Source organism: Trematomus bernacchii, unplaced genomic scaffold, assembly GCF_902827165.1.
Source record: "Trematomus bernacchii unplaced genomic scaffold, fTreBer1.1, whole genome shotgun sequence".
In the NCBI taxonomy this organism is placed as follows: Eukaryota; Metazoa; Chordata; class Actinopteri; order Perciformes; family Nototheniidae; genus Trematomus; species Trematomus bernacchii.
This window is the reverse complement of record NW_022987547.1, coordinates 13300600-13318527: the sequence shown is the minus strand read 5'-3', so window position 1 is coordinate 13318527 and position 17928 is coordinate 13300600. Positions and strand designations below refer to the sequence as shown.

Here is a 17928-nt window from a genome sequence, read left to right as displayed (position 1 = left end):
CCGGAAGGGGTAACACCATAAGCGCTCCCCCTTCTGATCATTATGTAGGATAGCTGTTATGTAGTCGGACCATTTTAAAACATATTTGCATTAGTATTTCACTGAGAATGGCTTCTTTAAAATCAGCACTTGTTTATTCCAACAGGGTCTTAACGACCCTGAAGAACCAGGTAAGTTATTTGTTTAATTGCCAGTTTTTCATTATAAAGAACCTTCACCGTGTTGTTGTGAATGTCACTTTCCAGTGGTTGCAGATTTTGTTCCTCTTCTGATTGTTGTTATTTATTTCAGACACATGTTATTTATATCAAGAGGACTCTCCTCCTGCCCAGACTGCCTCTCTTCAAACGTGCAGAAGGTAATTTATTTGAACATTATTTGGATACTTTCGCACATTTCCGCACAGAACTACTTCTTCAAAAAACTGCACAGCATCTCCACTCTAAATGACTAATTATGGACAGTAATGTCAATATTTTTGTGTTGTGAATTCGTTTTGTATTCTACTCTATATTTATGTTTCAATAATGTTTTTTGCAATACCTACTAAGTGCATATGTACCAGTATACCAGAACAAATTGCTTGTATGTAAACCTGACTGATAATCATACTAGAAGCCTGTTTCTTAAAACAAATATTGCACACATTTAAAGACATAAAATGTATAATACTAATCTAGACAAAGCAAAGAAAGAAATCATGCAATAAAATAATAAAATATGAGTCATACATAAAGATTGAAACCATTTTGTACAATGTCTTGGTTTACCTTTTTGTTCAGCTTTTTTCTCCTTGTCTAAAGCTGGATTTGTATTGATGTGTAAACTGACAGCCGGTAAAAGAAAAAGTGTAGACGATAAGTTTGGATTCTAATGCTTAAAGTGAATAACCTCCTGATGGTACGTCTCTTTTTATATTTGTGAGCAAAGCGTATGGGGTACCATCCCTATATTCTTTGAGAGTAAATGTTTTACACATATACTTTACCTTCTTCACTTCCTGTCCTGCATGTTGTGAACAGGCAGGCTGATCACCTTCGGGCGCCAGTCGTCCTCCACAGCAGCCGAGGCTCAGAGAGGAGAAGACTCCTTCCTCAAATGGCTCCTGCTGCTCATCCCTGCCACCACCTTCGGCCTTGGTACATGGCAGGTCTCTCTTTTTATTTATTTAGTGTCATAGCACTGTTTAAAATAATGCTGATGTATCTTCGGTTTGCTGTCGTTGGATGGACTCTGATAGTTGTGTTTCTGTGAAGGTGAAACGGCGTCAGTGGAAGATGCAGCTGATCTCTGAGCTGAACCGACTCACGACTGCTGAGCCCATCCCTCTGCCTCTGGAGTAAGATCATGTTAGAGGCAAACACCCACACACTATTAGTTTATAAATCCATACTTTTATTTTGATCTGGACAGTTTTTCTTTTTTTCTTTTGTTTTTCAGTATAACCACCTTTTACAATTCAGAAAAATGTAAGCACTCAGACTATAAAGGGCATAATCAATCCAAACACTAACAGAAGAATCATTTGTTCCTCATTGCGAGCGGTAAGAACACAACATTATTTTATAGAAAAAGTGATTTCAAAAGCACACATCTCCAATTGTGATACTGTGAACAACATTACTTATGTTTGTTCCTTGATAAAATGCACTTTAAACTATTTTCTGGCCAATTGAAGCCTTAATCAGGGAGATAGATTTAAAAATGTGAGTGGTGATGAAATGTGTTAATGGCCTGCATGGAGGATTCAAACCTGTGTCCGCCACAGCAGGGACTAAACCCCTGAACAGCACTTTAATAACTTAACAAATAACTACAATCCCTCCTCTTACAACTGAGGGTACGACATGGCCTTGTATCCCCCCCTCTTCTTCTAATTCTTACTATATACCTGTATAAAGTTTACATGTAGTCTGTTTCCTCCCTGGGTCTTAGACCTCATGAGCTGCAGAGCCTGGAGTACAGACGGGTGAGAGTGCGAGGACAGTTCGACCACTCCCAGGAGCTGTACGTCCTCCCCCGCTCCCCTGTGGACCCCGAGAAGGAGGCCCGGGAGGCGGGCACGCTGTCCTCCAGTGGAGAGACCGGCGCTAATGTGGTCACCCCCTTCTACTGCACCGACCTCGGGTAAGACAACACATAAAACACTGTGAAGGGAAAATAATAACTGCATAGTCTTAAATCCAACACTCACTGCTCCATTCTCCTGCAGCATCACCATCCTGGTGAACAGAGGCTACGTGCCGAAGAGGAAGATCAGACCAGAGAGCAGGATGAAGGGCCAGGTGAGGGCTTCACATGATTTTACATGATTTAACCTACTCCATCATTTTCAAACCTGTAGTCCCCAACCAATGCCATCTCAGGTGACAATACTTTAGGAGGTTTTGTCTTTTTGTGCAGTTTCCTCTGCAGCCAGAGAGTACTACTTGAATCGTTTTTTAATGCAAGTTGAAATTACATTTAAAGGAGAGGTGTCATGGCCATTTCCACTGATCATAATTCCATTGTTGAGGTCTACTAGAATAGATTTATATTGTGACATTTTCCAAACTCACGTTGGTTTCTCATACAGCATCTCTGTAAACTACGTGTATTCACTGAATTTCACTCTCTGCCTTTAACGGCTCGTTGTAGCTCCAATAGCTCCAGCCCCCACCCTCCCTGTGAGCACAGTGTGCTCTGATTGGTCGGGACGTTGTGAATCGCGCTGAGCTCCGTGGAGGTGTTGTTTCCTTGTTAGCGATACACAGCCAAACACAGCAAAACTCATCCTGAGCACACACAAAGTCACAGCCGAAGTAAAAACAATAAGTGTGGCTTGATATTGAGTAAGAAAAAGGTTGATAAACGCTGTGAGAATGGGTCTGCAGAGAGAATTTTGCCCCGATCCCAACTGTCTGTTATCAGCCTGCAGCCAGGGAGGAGAAATCAGCTGAGCTCCCTGCTCCCTGCACACAGATGTGTGTGTGTGTGTGAGGAAGTCTGTGGATTGGTCAATTTGGACCAATCAGCGGGGGCTTAACGCAACGGCTCCGCTGACCTAACGTAACTGCTCCACGGATTGGTCCATTTCGTTCCGGGTACGGCTTGACATCATGCCGTACCCGGAAGAATCAAATGGACAATGACGTATCTCCAACGAGGCGTTTTGGGGAGGTATTTTCTGTGTTAGAGTTTTACTCGCTACAGGGTGTACTTTGAGGGTTTTGACTCTGCACACCGTTTACATGCAGAAAAACCTTCATAACACACAAGGGGACGGGTAATAACCGGAAAAGCATGACACCTCTCCTTTAACATCTACCCAGATCTGCATGGAGCAGGTTAATTTATAAAAATAAAAAAAGACATTTCCAACTACTTCTAAAATATTCGAATAGTCATATGATAATAGTGATAAAATCCTACCTCCCTTGTTTTAGTATTTTTTTACATTTGGAATTTGATTAAGCACATTTTAATACCTATTAAGGCTTTTTTTTTAAAGGTTCATTTATTCTAGTTTCAAACAATACATTCACATAGCTCTCTTCTGTAGCAAGACAATTGGTTAGGGCCGTAATTGATTCACAGTACAAGTAATAGTACAAGTAATAGTAGGGATGGGATTTAAAACCAACCTCACATTTGATATACTTACATTTGTGGCGTTTAACTTATTAAAACAGAATGTAATGACTGTTCTGTGCAGGTGGAGGGGGAGGTGGAGGTGGTCGGGGTCGTGAGGCTGACGGAGATTCGTAAACCCTTCGTACCGAACAACGACGTGCAGAGGAACCAATGGCACTACCGCGACCTGGAGGCCATGGGCGGGGTCACCGGGGCCGAGCCCGTCTTCATCGATGCATCCTTCGGTAAGAACTACAAAGACCAGGATGCACTTTGACTCAACTAGATAATATTAAATATACTGGTGGTTATTAACTTGGACGTTATTATACCACAGAATAGAGATTTTTTAAAACCTGCTTGCTTAAATAAATGTAATTATTCATTTATCATGCAGAGAGCACTATACCTGGTGGACCAATAGGAGGACAGACCAGAATTACACTGAGGAACGAACACATGCAGTACATAGTAACATGGTAGGTCCTAAATCCTATCTCTAAAGCTACTGTACTGTAAATAATCATGTTTACTGAGTTTGGTCTATTTCTCCTCTTAGGTACGGCTTGGGTGCAGCGACCTCCTACATGTGGTTTGCAAAGTTCATCAAGAAGATGAAACTGTGATTAAATGCAGTGATTGCAAAGCAAATTTATGATGAACTTGATGTGTGCTGTATCAGCTGAAGCCTGGATTTGTAAATAGTTGTGTATTATTCTCCTGAAACGAGTATAAGAGAATACATTAAAATCTAAGTGATCTCTTGCATTCTTCATGTTAACAACTTGTTTTCATTAACTGATGGAGACACTCAAAGTTTAATATTCCTTAAAATAGAACACATTTTCTGCAGTAGTTTTTAAGCTTTTCAGCATACAATATTAATTAAAGTGAAGTACAGTGCATATATCCCTTATATCCCTTCACAGAACTAAAGTATGCTTTTAAAAAGGTTTAATGAGATGATGGAATCAAAGCTGAACTGTATAACATAAAAAGGCACACATGCTGAAAACTGAACCGCAGAAAGGGGGTCTGGGGGGATTCTCCCCCAGGAGATTTTTAGAAATACTAACATATAAACAACGCATTCTGGTACACTCTGAGAAGAAAATAAATAAATCTATTACTACCCGACATATTAATAATATTTTATGCCATTGTTTCTTTTTCACTTTGTTCTTACTTTAAATTGTGGGTAGGGTAGATAGCTCCCATTGTTCTGTGACCTGTCAATCATCAAACCGGGGGTCCTATTTCATTATGTGTTCATTTTTATCTGAAGTTGTACCCATGGATGTATAAAGAATAGTTCTACCGCAAAGTTATTCTCCGTGGGGACTTCCGGCAACAATCTTGATTCTGATTGACCAGAGACTCGAAAAAACACCAGCAAAGATGTTTTATTGAGAAGATGATCACTACGTGACAGAAGTTTTCAAAACCGTTTATGGTCTCCGGGTACTTCCAGTCCAACGCCTACTGCATGCACAGCGTTAGAAAATCAGGCCCTCAAAATAAAAGTTTGACCTTTATCCAAAAAAAAACACTCACATCTGCGACCCACTAGAAACGGGTAAGTGGGTCGCGACCTTTATATATACAGTCTATGGTCGCGACCCACCAGTTGAGAACCACTGACTTAGAGGACATGTTTTTAAGACAAGGATTTCATGCAGTATGGAATTTTCTAGGTATGGAAAAATATCGTTTTAAAGATTATTCCTGGTGTTTAGAAAACATGTATTCAGAATTTTTAAATATCATACGATACAAGCAGTGTTTATATCCCTTCTGTTACAGTAGGGGTTAAAGTATGACATTATTTCAATCGACTTTACAATTTGATATGCAATACATTTACTTTACACTCCTAATTGCAGCTAAATCTAAACAGTACTTTCTCAACATTCACAAACATTAATTTAGGGAAGCACTTTGATTCCAAAATACTGAATATTCAAATGACAGACACGATTTCTTTTAGGGGATACATCTTTTATTTCAAAACAATTTAACATAAAATCACAGTTACACACTCCAACATCAAGTGTTAGCAGTTTGTACAGAACCTTAACGTCAAAATTAAGACATAAAATGTAAACAGACAATCCAAATGACAAACATTATGGTGAACGTAAATAAAATGGAATCAAGGAGGATGTTCACATCTTGCCCCAAATCTAAAGAGGAAAGTCTTAAATGTAGAGAGCCTCCAAACAAACACTGGAGCTGGTTCACAGGAGAGGATCTCGCTGAGGACACCTGTGACCACGGATCTGAAAATAAAGTTGGATAAAGATTTTAAAAGTGCATTGTGTTTTTATTTTAAAATTGAATTTCAAACAGATAATTTTTACATTGATTTATTTTTTGCATAAGATTCAAAGAAAGAAAAAAAGGATAATGGGGATACATTTGTTTAGAGATGCAACTAACCAGTCATGTGCACCGGTCTGCCGGTCCAGAGCCTGGGTGACCTGCTGGACTGCAGGGTGACCTGGTGACGTAGAGGATGAACCTCTCCGGGCGGATGTAACGAGGCCATTTCACAAAGCTCAGCAAGTGGGCTGGATATCCTGGCCTGTTGGAAAAAGACAATATTTGTTCAGTATCTGAAATCAAACTTAGGACTTTTTTCTTTCTGAAGCTTAAGTGCATCAGCGATCTTGGTGATTCAAGTTGTCTTCAGTGTTCTAAAGATAGCAAATATTTGTTACATCATCTGCACAGTTGTTGCCTAGTTCTTACATAAATCAATAAAGTTTACTCACCGATGCCAAGGACTACTTTCTTGGCCACTGAAGGGGCAGGTGCCACCATCTTCTCTTCTTTCCCGTAGGCTGTCAAAGAGAAAACAAGTGTTAGGATGCATTAAAGAACAAAATACAAACAAACTACTTGACACAAGAAAGCCTTAACATTTTTCCTCTACAGTGTATTTTTAGTGTGATATCCCACTTTGCCAAACTTATGAGACCCTTTGAGTTATCCACCTTTATAAGAGCAATTATTTCAGCACTGATAACATGAATGGATTATTGCACCCATCAAATCACCCATCACCTTTGATAAATCAATTGTCCTTTTGTATACTAGATTGACTGTTTGGTCCATTAAAAGTCGGTCAATAGTGGATGGACTTAACAAGTCGACTTAGGCATTGCAGATCTATATTTTGTAAGCATATTTATTTGAAAAATTGAAGACTTTCTGTGCAGACTCACGGGTTTGTCTGTGTGAAGGCCACTGAAGTGCACCAGTCTGCCCAGTCCAGCATTTCCCTTGGCAGGAAGACGACAAGCTGGAAAAACAGGCAGAACATTTTAGTATTTTAAGAACAAATGTGCTTCTTTTAATGTAAAAATGTTTGCCTGGTCAACACACTCTCACTCCATAAACGTCCAGGAGCGACGCTTGGTCAGGGTCCCGAGGCGTGCAGTTGGGACGCTCCTAGGCTCCTTCAGCTTCATAAACAGACGCAACTAGCTTTCAACTGATTGCAATGTATTCCCATCTGCGGCGGGATTTGATGCTCATGGAAGCACGGCATTCGTTTGTCTCGGCGGCTGTTAAAGGCAATGTGAGCGTCCATTCCCATTGGATAACGGAGAATTGTACACAAGGAAGTAAGTATTCCCCTTACTGTCGATTGATTTGACAGTGATATCTCCATTACTCATCAACTCAAAAACACCAGATTATCCTTGTTAATTAAACGACATTGATAGGTTTTAGTGTGTGTACAATGCTTTTGTCACGTTTTCCGCTTCAATTCTGAGAAACAAGTCATTTTCTATGAGTTTTGGATGGCCGAAGACATTACATTACCCACAATCCTCTGTAGCAACCATAGACTGTATATTGCAACAGGCAACAGCTTCGGTTCATGTTAATTTACAAACTCTTCAACTACAACCGTAGTTATATTTAAAAACATGTTAGAAGGCCTCACGAAATACTTTAATGTAAATTAAAATTTAAATGTGAAGGAATGTGTGTATATTAACTGTGGGTTTTTCTCTGGAAGTTTTTCCTTGTACGATGTGAGGGTCAAAGGACAGATGATGCCGTTTTTCTCATACTGATATTCCGCTATGCACGCTGGGATTTGGTGTTTATGCGATGTGAAATCCGAAAACATTAAAAATAATAATACATTATTCCGAGTGTGCTTGCTTTTCTCTTTGAAAGTCATCACATAACGGCATTGTAATACACGTTTCGGCTGCATTAAATATTACATATCTGCCGTAGTTGTCTATTTATAGAGCCCTGATGAGAAGACTTCTAGACAAACAGGAACTGCCGCCAAAACTGAAAACTTGACGTGGATCTTAAATATATAAGCAATTAAACAACATCTTACATTTCTTTTCACACAATACGTCTCCTTGCAGTATCAACACTAATTCGGCTGACTTTTATATTTGATCCAATTGGCAGATAGGCTGTATTTACGCCATAACGGTGCACAGCTGATAGAAAGGGACACCTAATGGTTAAAGCACGTTATTGCATTTTATAATTTTACTGTGTGTGCTGTGTGCTCTGCATGTGTGACCATCAAAGAGGGTTTCATCCCTCCATATTCATCTTCTATACCCCCAAAGCTTTTTTCTTATTCAAAAGAAGACCTTAGCCTAAAGTATTCTTTAATGTTTAAATAAAGCCTTATTAGTTGGTCTGTTTTGCACATCCTCCTATTAATATCTAATAATAAATTATAAAATGCAATAACGTGCTTTAACCAGTAGGTTGTAGTGCCGAGAGATAGGGAGTCGGAGGCGGTGCAGTGAAGGTGAAAAGTGGTGCTTTAATGAGCAGCAGAAATGCACATGCTGTCGGGTCGCAGCCCGGGAAGACAAGAGAAAGCGAAAGGGAGGAGGACACAGCATATACCCCGGAGGTACAGTAAGCATTAGTGTCCGTGCGGAACAATACCCCCAACCTGTAGTTCCTTGATTGAATTATGTAACCCAGTGTATTAATAAGTGATCACTACACAAGCCCCCCCAGAATTCAACCATGGACACAATCCTCGCGTCCGGGAGGAAGCACCACAGGGGCCGAGGAGGGCGGGGCCGCGGGCGAGGGCCGGGCCATGGAACGGGCCGTCGGAAGGGGGCCGCAGGAGAGGGTAGGGGCCCCAACGAGGGCGAGGGCATCCCCACCGGGTCGGAACGGGCCGTCGTCAGGGGGCCGCAGAAAGCAGGGTCGCGACACGGGGGCGGGCGTGAATATCCCGGTGGTCCCCAGCAGGGAGGAGCGCTGCCCGGCTGCAGGCAAAGGCACAGCGGCGGCGGGCACGAAGTCCCCGGAAAGAAGGAGCGGTATCCCCGGGGGGCAGGAGCAGCATCCCCGGGCGGAAGGAACCGTGGACAGGGGAGAGGCCAGACGGGGTCAGACGGGGCGACGTCCGAAGCCGCCGTCGAGGCGAACCGTGAGCCGCGGTTAGAGGAGAGGCCAGGCAGGGTCCGGGAGTGCGCCACCCACGGGCCGATGAAGGCGTGGGCGACGTCCGAAGCCGCTGCCGAGGCGAAGGAAGAGGCCAGACAGGGTCCCGAAGCGCGCCACCCACGGGCCGATGAAGGCATGGGCGACGTCCGAAACCGTAGAGTCGAGGCGAGACGGGGTCCAGAAGCGCGCCACCCACGGGCCGAAGAAGGCATGGGCGACGTCCGAAGCCGCCGTCGAGGTGGCGAAAAAGCGAGAGAGTCCACACGAGGCCGACCAGACATGGTCGAACCTCCTCTCAGGCACCAGAAAAAAACTCAAAAGGGTCGTCCTGTCCACGATCAAAAACAGGTGGGCGAAATTGTGAGAGGATCCACACGAGGCCGACCAGACTTGATTGAACCTCCTCTCCGGCACCAAAAAAAAAAAAAAAAAGGGGCTAACAGTCGGATGTTGTTAGCCGCTAGCTGCTAGTCGCCAGCTGTCCGTTAGCCGTTAGCGAGCGCAGCCGGACATGCAGCCGCATGTCCTGAATAAACCAGGCATCGTCGGAAGGCTTGCTGTCCCCCAGTGCCGAAAAGCCGTGGAAATGGCGAGCGTCGTCCGCGTCCATTCCGGAGGGCACACCGAGCCACAGTCGACATCTCCAAAAATCTCCGGCATTTCGAGAAAAACAGAGTCTGTTTTTTGCCGTGTTCGGTCCAGTCTCGGATCCTTCGCGAGACTTATGTCGGGGTCACCAATGTAGTGCCGAGGGATAGGGAGTCGGAGGCGGTGCAGTGAAGGTGAAAAGTGGTGCTTTAATGAGCAGCAGAAATGCACATGCTGTCGGGTCGCAGCCCGGGAAGACAAGAGAAAGCGAAAGGGAGGAGGACACAGCATATACCCCGGAGGTACAGTAAGCATTAGTGTCCGTGCGGAACAATACCCCCAACCTGTAGTTCCTTGATTGAATTATGTAACCCAGTGTATTAATAAGTGATCACTACAAGGTGTCCCTTTTTATCAGCTGTGCACCGTATGGCGTAAATACAGCCTATCTACCAATTGGATCAAATATAAAAGTCAGCCGAATTAGTGTTGATACTGCAAGGAGACGTATTGAGTGAAAATAAATGTAAAATGTTGTTTAATTGCTTATATATTTAAGATCCACGTCAAGTTTTCAGTTTTGGCGGCAGTTCCTGTTTGTCTAGAAGTCTTCTCATCAGGGCTCTATAAATAGACAACTACGGCAGATATGTCATATTTAATGCAGCCGAAACGTGTATTACAATGCCGTTAAGTGATGACTTTCAAAGAGAAAAGCAAGCACACTCGGAATAATGTATTATTTTTTTTTTTTTTAAATGTTTTTCGGATTTCACATCGCATAAACACCAAATCCCAGCGTGCATAGCGGAATATCAGTATGAGAAAAACGGCATCATCTGTCCTTTGACCCTCACATCGTACAAGGAAAAACTTCCAGAGAAAAACCCACAGTTAATATACACACATTCCTTCACATTTAAATTTTAATTTACATTAAAGTATTTCGTGAGGCCTTCTAACATGTTTTTAAATATAACTACGGTTGTAGTTGAAGAGTTTGTAAATTAACATGAACCGAAGCTATTGCCTGTTGCAATATACAGTCTATGGTTGCTACAGAGGATTGTGGGTAATGTAATGTCTTCGGCCATCCAAAACTCATAGAAAACTACTTGTTTCTCAGAATTGAAAGCAGAAGCGGAAAACGTGACAAAAGCATTGTACACACACCTATCAATGTCGTTTAATTAACAAGGATAATCTGGTGTTTTTGAGTTGATGAGTAATGGAGATATCACTGTCAAATCAATCAACAGTAAGGGGAATACTTACTTCCTTGTGTACAATTCTCCGTTATCCAATGGGAATGGACGCTCACATTGCCTTTAACAGCCGCCGACACAAACGAATGCCGTGCTTCCATGAGCGTCAAATCCCGCCGCAGATGGGAATACATTGCAATCAGTTGAAAGCTAGTTGCGTCTGTTTATGAAGCTGAAGGAGCCTAGGAGCGTCCCAACTGCACGCCTCGGGACCCTGACCAAGCGTCGCTCCTGGACGTTTATGGAGTGAGAGTGTGTTGGCCTGGTTTGTGGTCTCTGCTCAGGTTTAAAAAGCTCATAAGCTTGATCCACACAGAGGATTCGGGTGAAGAAATTCATACATCATTGCTAGTGACCACTTTCTAGACTCAACTGTTTCACTGCCAGAGAAATGATGCACAATGGGCTTACCGCAAGTGGATCCACATGTTCAAACCTATGACCAGCTGGGTCTTCTTGCTCTCCACCAGAGAGGGAACAGTGTCCAAACCTGCAGAGAAGTGGGAATTACAATTATTATCTTCCTTGAAAACAACATTCATTTTTTTACATATCAGAAATACTTTGGCCAATGCTCAGGGTTAAAAAGCTCAAAAGCATCAGGTATCAGGTGAAGAAATGCATACATCATTGCATTGAGGCCAGGTTAAAGAATAAAGACAAGTCACACTAAATACATTCAATTATAATAAGTACCAGGGCTCTCTGTAGTTAAATCCACATACAATATATTAATAAATCCTTGCTAGTGGCCACCGTCATCTGTTCCACTGCTGCTGAAAAAATAGAGAAACAAGCTTACCTCAATGATCCACATCGTGGGCATGAAGACGAGCTGGGCCTTCTGGCTCTCCAGAGAGGGGACAGTGTTCACACCTGTAGAGTAATAGGAACATTTTATTAACTTTCTACCCAGAAAACATAATATCCCACCCTTTTAAAAACACAATATATTTTTGGCCAATGCTCAGGGTTAAAAAGCTCAAAAGCATCAGGTATCAGGTGAAGAAATTCTTGTCATCATTGCATCACGGCCATATTAAAGATCTCTATTAATGAGTATTCATTGATGGTCAACAAGCCTGGCTAACAGGGTTTTCCACAAGTAAAACCCATACAAAATGTAGCTGTTCATTTCAACAAGTCATACTTAAATGTTACCCACTTGTAACTCAGGGTGTCTCCCTTCCCAGCAGCACGCTACCTCTCCGGGCGGATGTATCGAGGCCATTTCACAAAGCTCAGCAAGTCACGCTTGGGCTGGATATCCTGGCCTGTTGGAAAAAGACAATATATGTTCAGTATCTGAAATCAAACTTAGGACTTTTTTCTTTCTGAAGCTTAAGTGCATCAGCGATCTTGGTGATTCAAGTTGTCTTCAGTGTTCTTAAGATAGCAAATATTCTTTACATCATCTGCACAGTTGTTGCCTATAGTTCTTACATAAATCAATAAAGTTTACTCACCGATGCCAAGGACTACTTTCTTGGCCACTGAAGGGGCAGGTGCCACCATCTTCTCTTCTTTCCCGTAGGCTGTCAAAGAGAAAACAAGTGTTAGGATGCATTAAAGAACAAAATACAAACAAACTACTTGACACAAGAAAGCCTTAACATTTTCCTCTACAGTGTATTTTTAGAGTGTTATCCCACTTTGCCAAACTTATGAGACCCTTTGAGTTATCCACCTTTTTAAGAGCAATCATTTCAGCACTGATAACATGAATGGATTATTGCACCCATCAAATGTACAAGCATGCCTGGGCTTTAGCATTTATCCTACTTTGCCAACCTTTAGGAGACTCTGTTTTAAGGACCCGGGAACATGCAGGTTATCCCACTTCAGGAGCAACATACCGGTGTGGCGGTCCAGAGCCTGGATGTAACGAGGCCCTGTCACACAGCATGTCGAATCAAAGGTGGAGTGAATATCTAGGCCTGTGGAAAGAAAAATTACGTTTTTAGTACCAAAATCAAATAAGACTGAGGGGGAAAAAAACGTGTTTAAGTATTAAGTGCAGAGGAAATGTAGGTGATAAACCACATGACACGACAAGATACATGTCCTGGTCTTCTTATTATACATCAATGGTCCTGGTGCACATTCATTTAGCCAGGGTAAAGTTAAAGTGGACCTATCATGCTATATTTGAATAATATATTGTAGGGCCATACCTATATAAGGTATATTTATACGTTTTCTTTTTCAAAATACCAAACAGATCATGCATTTTAGCCATGCCTCCTTTCGCTCTATTTTGCTCTCCTCCACCCTGTCTTTGCATGCGCTGTAGCTGACCACGCCCCCCTGCAAAGGAGGGGGCCGAGTTACGAGCGTCATGTTACCATGCTGTTACCATGCCACAGCAACCTCTCATTCCCCTGATAGGTGGAGAGTTGGCCATATAGGCGGAGCTCCTCCGTCCTGACGTCAGAGAAATGTTCAAATCTGTATCAGTCTGTATCAGATCCGTTGCAGCCCCGTTGTTAGAGATTTGGGTATGGAGGAAAAGAGAGAGGGTTGTGTTTTCTGACACTTGGTGAGTTCCCTGGAACACCAGGGACACATATTCATGTATAAAAGACGTGCAAAAGTGCATTTTGCATGATAGGTCCCCTTTAAGCTAACAGGTTAAACATTGGCAGTTCATTATTGGGTGAAAAAGCTGAATAATAAAGTGTTTCTAAAATCAAGCTAGTTTACCAATGTTAGCATTAGCTTCTCAGCTGCTGGGAGTCCCAGTAAACCCAAAGCAGAAGAAGAAGAAGTGAAGTCAGCGGCTTAATTTGCCTAACGCAGCGTCCACACGGCGGCGTGCGTTGAAGCTTGCCGGCGGGCGTGTCTGAAGCTCGACCAACAACCAATCACATGAATCTCTCACCCCGGACACACAAGCACGCGGTTTGATTGGCTAGAGCTTGTATTGGCATATGATTTGATTGGATGACGCTTCCGTCGAAGCTTCAAAAGTTGAACATTGCTCAACTTTTGAAGTGACGCTCCCACAATGCAGTTCGGCAAAGTGTGACATCACCCCATTCAAAATGAATGGGCAGAAGCGTTGAAGCTTCAACGCACGCCGCTGTGTGGACGGGCCGTAACCCTCCCTCAGGGACTTATTCCGGTGTGAACGAGATCTGCTCTTTAGTTCATCAGAACTAAAGAGTTCTGATTAACTTAGTTCTAATGAACTAAGTACGGCAAAGTACTTGGTGTGAAAGCGCCTAATGACGAGAGAAAACTTATCTTTCGATCCCGTTTGAATTGTGCCATGAATTACACATATGATGTTTGTCAATCTTAAAAAATCATTTCCATGTCAAAAAAGTCACAGTTTGTCGAAAACTGTTGAAATATAAGACTATGAAAAATACGCAACTAGAAAGACTACAAATCCCAGAGTAAGTGATGTCATAACTGATGTCATACTTGTTTTCCTCCACTAAATATAAGAGATAGCTAAGATAAGATAACTTTAACAAGATGCCTGTGTGCTTAGTACCAGGTTGTAATCATACCAGCAATGGGTCTTGCTCGTTCTTTCGCTTCCCGTCTGATGAAAGGACCAGGAGTGGCTGGATCAAGTTAGCTACCTAGCTAGTAGCAAGCACGTTAGTTAGCATTACAGCCTTAGCCTTGTCATTTTTATTAGCCTTAACATGAAGTAACATTAAGTAACCCAAAATGTTAAACAGTAAGAGTAGTAGTCATATTTCGTGAACCCTTTGGAGAGTACTGTCTGTCACACCGGTGTGATCATTCTATAATCAACCCAGTCACAACATTTAATCTATTGATTTGTGTTCACCAACACGATTTCCCCCTTTTTTTCGTGTCACACAGAACGATTTTAAAAGCAATGTATTTCTATTGGTAGTATGTTTCGTGCCTGCAACACGTCTTTTTGTCCGGTCAGGTCTTGGAAGACCGGAAGCTGTGTGGTTCATAAAAACATGTTCTTACTCAATGTCAAGCCACGATTATTGTTTTTATTTTAAATCGTATAATGTCGGACTTTAAATGGGGCTCAGAGCCTCAGAATACTGAAATCTGTATTTTTTAAATATTTTTTTTTCCTTCTAATTTGTTAATCTTTTCTAAATAACACACTGTTATTTACTCAACAATAACACACGATTATCCTTGTTTTTATTTATTTGTTTAATTCCATAATCTCTGACATTTTTGGTGTCCGTCAGGAACTGAATTTCAAAATAAAAATAACCGGAAACAGACGTAGGCCTATATGGGACATTTCGAGCATCATTGCGATACTCTGGGGGTGTTTCTCAATCGCGAGTACGCTTGCTTGGTAGCACATGTCTGCCGAGCATCTTGCTTCAGAAGCGAGGCAAGAATACTTCCTGCCATTCGGAAAACAAAGAGTGGAACAGGCTAGCAAGTGTGCGTCATATGAGAGGCCCCGCCTTACATCTTCCGCCACAGATTTGGGGAAATTGGTCCGTGCGCAAAGCATTGTGGGGATTTTAAGTCTACTCATGTGCAGCCTCGATATTTCTCCAAACGGAGTACGCCGGGCTCGGTAGATTTCCAAGTATGCTGGAGATTGGAACAGTACTTCGGCGGCACTCGATGACGTAGTATGCTTGAAATAGTGGCTCTGCAGCAGCTTTACTCGCGATTGAGAAACACCCACAGCCACTGAACGGATTACCCAAGATCCTCAGCTATGGTTTAAGCTCGGTGATTGGATGTTTTAGCCGCAATGCACGTTGGGATATGGTGTTAATGCGATATGAAATCCGAAAAACATTTCGGAGTTTAGGATGGCCGAAGACACTACACTACCCATAATCCCCAGCTATCGTTTGGGACTACAGTCCCCGTGATTAATCTTCAAACTCTGGGATTGGATGTTGGAGTGGCAGTGCGCCAAGGTTACGCCGAGCGTCAAACAGCTCTTTGAAATGGAACGAAACCACGGCAGACTATCCAAAACTGGATTCGAACGGGACCAGCCCCCCCCCAGAACTACACATGCTGGCTATTGTGTTTCGCAAAATGTTCTATGGGACGTCTCTACTGGGAACGTTTTCGTTTTTCCCACAATTAGAAGTTGCCAGTATTAAACACATTGGTGTTATCAAATGTAAAACATATAATTAATAAATGGGTGAAAATCGCCTGTGTCCATAATGGGCAGCATTATATATACCCACATGACAGCTCATTGTTACTTTGTAATTCTACTCCACTACAATTCAGAGGTTAACCTGGTATTTTTACTCCACTACATTTATTTGAGTTACTTTGCAGATTCTGATTAATGATGTGAAATATAAACAACCCTTAAATCAGACTTTAGTTACACCTGAGTAAAATTCAGGGAAGGTGATTGTCAAGTGCCAACAATCAGGAGAGATATTTGATAGTTGGTGCTTGAGAAGACTAAACATTTATCTGCAGATCCCTATAAAGTATATTCATTACTCGTTATTCTCTAATCGTTCATCAAAAACTGTATATAATGGCTATTTTGCACATCCCTTTCAAGATTTCAAGATTTTCTAAGGTTTATTGACATATCATATACACAACTACGGTGTAGTTATGCAATGAATGGAAAACTTGGGTCGCAAGTTCCTCAACAGTGCATTCATTTAATTTCAAACCTTTATTTATCCAGGTGTATCCCTTGAGATCATTGATCTCTTTTTCAAGGGAGACCTGAAATTACAAGAGATCTATCAATATGTGTGTATACCTCCACCATTAAACTGTCATATTCTGCACATTTCTTATACTATCTACATACATAAGATTATAATTCATATGTATAATATCAGTTAAAATAAGTGCTTCAACGTTAACATTGCAGGAAAGCAATATATTAGACGTTAAGTACTTTGTCAGGCTTAATATTTATCTCTAGATACCCCCAAAGCTGTTTTCTTATTTAAAAGAAGACCTTAACCTAAAGCATTCTTTAATGTGTTAATAAAGGTTAATTAGTTTGTCTGTTTTGCACATCCTCCTATTAATATCTTTGTACATCCGGCACTAAACTGTTTTATTGTAGAGATCACTTACAGTATCTTCTTGATTTTTTATATTCTATATTTCTATCATTGACCTTCTACTTTCCCCCTATGAAAGTATGTACTCTTAATATTTTTTTCATCAAATATAACACATTAAAACAATAATTTTATAACGTGCTTTAACCACTAGGTGGTGCACACAAGGTACACACAGCCATAATAACTTTGTATTATTAGTGTAGGACACTTATGTATGCATAACATCTGAAGATGTGTAGTTTTATTCATGTTTTCAAATAACTTTACAGCATATTGCTATATTATTTCACATGTTTTACTTCTACACATTAATATCTGATTTGTAAAACATCACAGACAGAAAGGTATATCCGTCATTTAACAGTAAGCTATTAAAATTCTGAATCCATAGATGTGTCTCCCATCACCCAAATCCCCTGACTATTCTCTCAACTCAGTATTTACATTCTTATAACCTTATTTCATGCAGTCTAACAAGTAAAAGTCCTGCATTCAAAATGTATTTCAAACATATTTACACTACCTCACAGGATATATTTTACTCTTACTTTAGTGTGTGTGTGTGTGTGTGTGTGTGTGTGTGTGTGTGTGTGTGTGTGTGTGTGTCACACTGTGTGTCACTGTGTGAAATAATTTCCCAACTAACAGACAGACATTATTTGACCAGGTTTTCTTTGATAAAGCAAAAAACTGAATACAACATATATACATTTTCAGAATTGCCCGTTTTATAGTAATACTACATTATAGTTTTTAATTGTAATATCTGATGCATTCATATGTTATGTACTAGGGATGGGAACGATTCATAGAATATTCGAAATTATTCAGGTATTCGAGTTATGAATATTTTTATTGTAATTACTTTTTTTTTTGTTGGGAGGGGTGCCTAAGTTGATTACATATGATCAAATGGAATAATTCAATGTATACGACAGTGCCATAGCTAAGTGTGTTATGTC

General features: G+C 41.4%; 1 protein-coding gene and 5 non-coding genes across 6 annotated transcripts; 1 reads left to right on the top strand and 5 right to left on the bottom strand.

The window, feature by feature from the left end:
- Window positions 1–35: 35 nt before the first annotated feature.
- Window positions 36–4380, top strand: LOC117476431 (surfeit locus protein 1). The gene is made up of 9 exons (XM_034122979.1): window positions 36–170; window positions 292–358; window positions 1023–1150; window positions 1257–1339; window positions 1936–2127; window positions 2213–2285; window positions 3695–3857; window positions 4010–4091; window positions 4172–4380. Exons 1-9 carry the CDS (start codon window positions 108–110, stop codon window positions 4236–4238), a joined length of 918 nt encoding a protein of 305 aa, XP_033978870.1. The 5' UTR covers window positions 36–107; the 3' UTR covers window positions 4239–4380.
- A 1888-nt stretch (window positions 4381–6268) lies between these two features.
- LOC117476846 lies at window positions 6269–6342 on the bottom strand. The gene has a single exon (XR_004555297.1). It is a non-coding gene; the product is annotated as a small nucleolar RNA SNORD24 (small nucleolar RNA).
- A 4858-nt stretch (window positions 6343–11200) lies between these two features.
- LOC117476850 lies at window positions 11201–11276 on the bottom strand. The gene has a single exon (XR_004555301.1). It is a non-coding gene; the product is annotated as a small nucleolar RNA SNORD36 (small nucleolar RNA).
- A 219-nt stretch (window positions 11277–11495) lies between these two features.
- Window positions 11496–11561, bottom strand: LOC117476840. Its single transcript, XR_004555291.1, has one exon. It is a non-coding gene; the product is annotated as a small nucleolar RNA SNORD36 (small nucleolar RNA).
- Window positions 11562–11887: 326 nt separating this feature from the next.
- LOC117476851 lies at window positions 11888–11954 on the bottom strand. Its single transcript, XR_004555302.1, has one exon. It is a non-coding gene; the product is annotated as a small nucleolar RNA SNORD36 (small nucleolar RNA).
- A 317-nt stretch (window positions 11955–12271) lies between these two features.
- Window positions 12272–12345, bottom strand: LOC117476843. Its single transcript, XR_004555294.1, has one exon. It is a non-coding gene; the product is annotated as a small nucleolar RNA SNORD24 (small nucleolar RNA).
- Between the last annotated feature and the right edge of the window lie 5583 nt (window positions 12346–17928).

Excerpts from the sequence above, each read along its gene's own strand:
- LOC117476431 (XM_034122979.1), top strand. The coding sequence starts at position 108 with ATGGCTTCTTTAAAATCAGCACTTGTTTATTCCAACAGGGTCTTAACG. Across the intron at positions 359-1,022 it reads TCTCTTCAAACGTGCAGAAG|GCAGGCTGATCACCTTCGGG; the intron begins GTAATTTATTTG and ends TGTTGTGAACAG. Across the intron at positions 2,128-2,212 it reads TTCTACTGCACCGACCTCGG|CATCACCATCCTGGTGAACA; the intron begins GTAAGACAACAC and ends ATTCTCCTGCAG.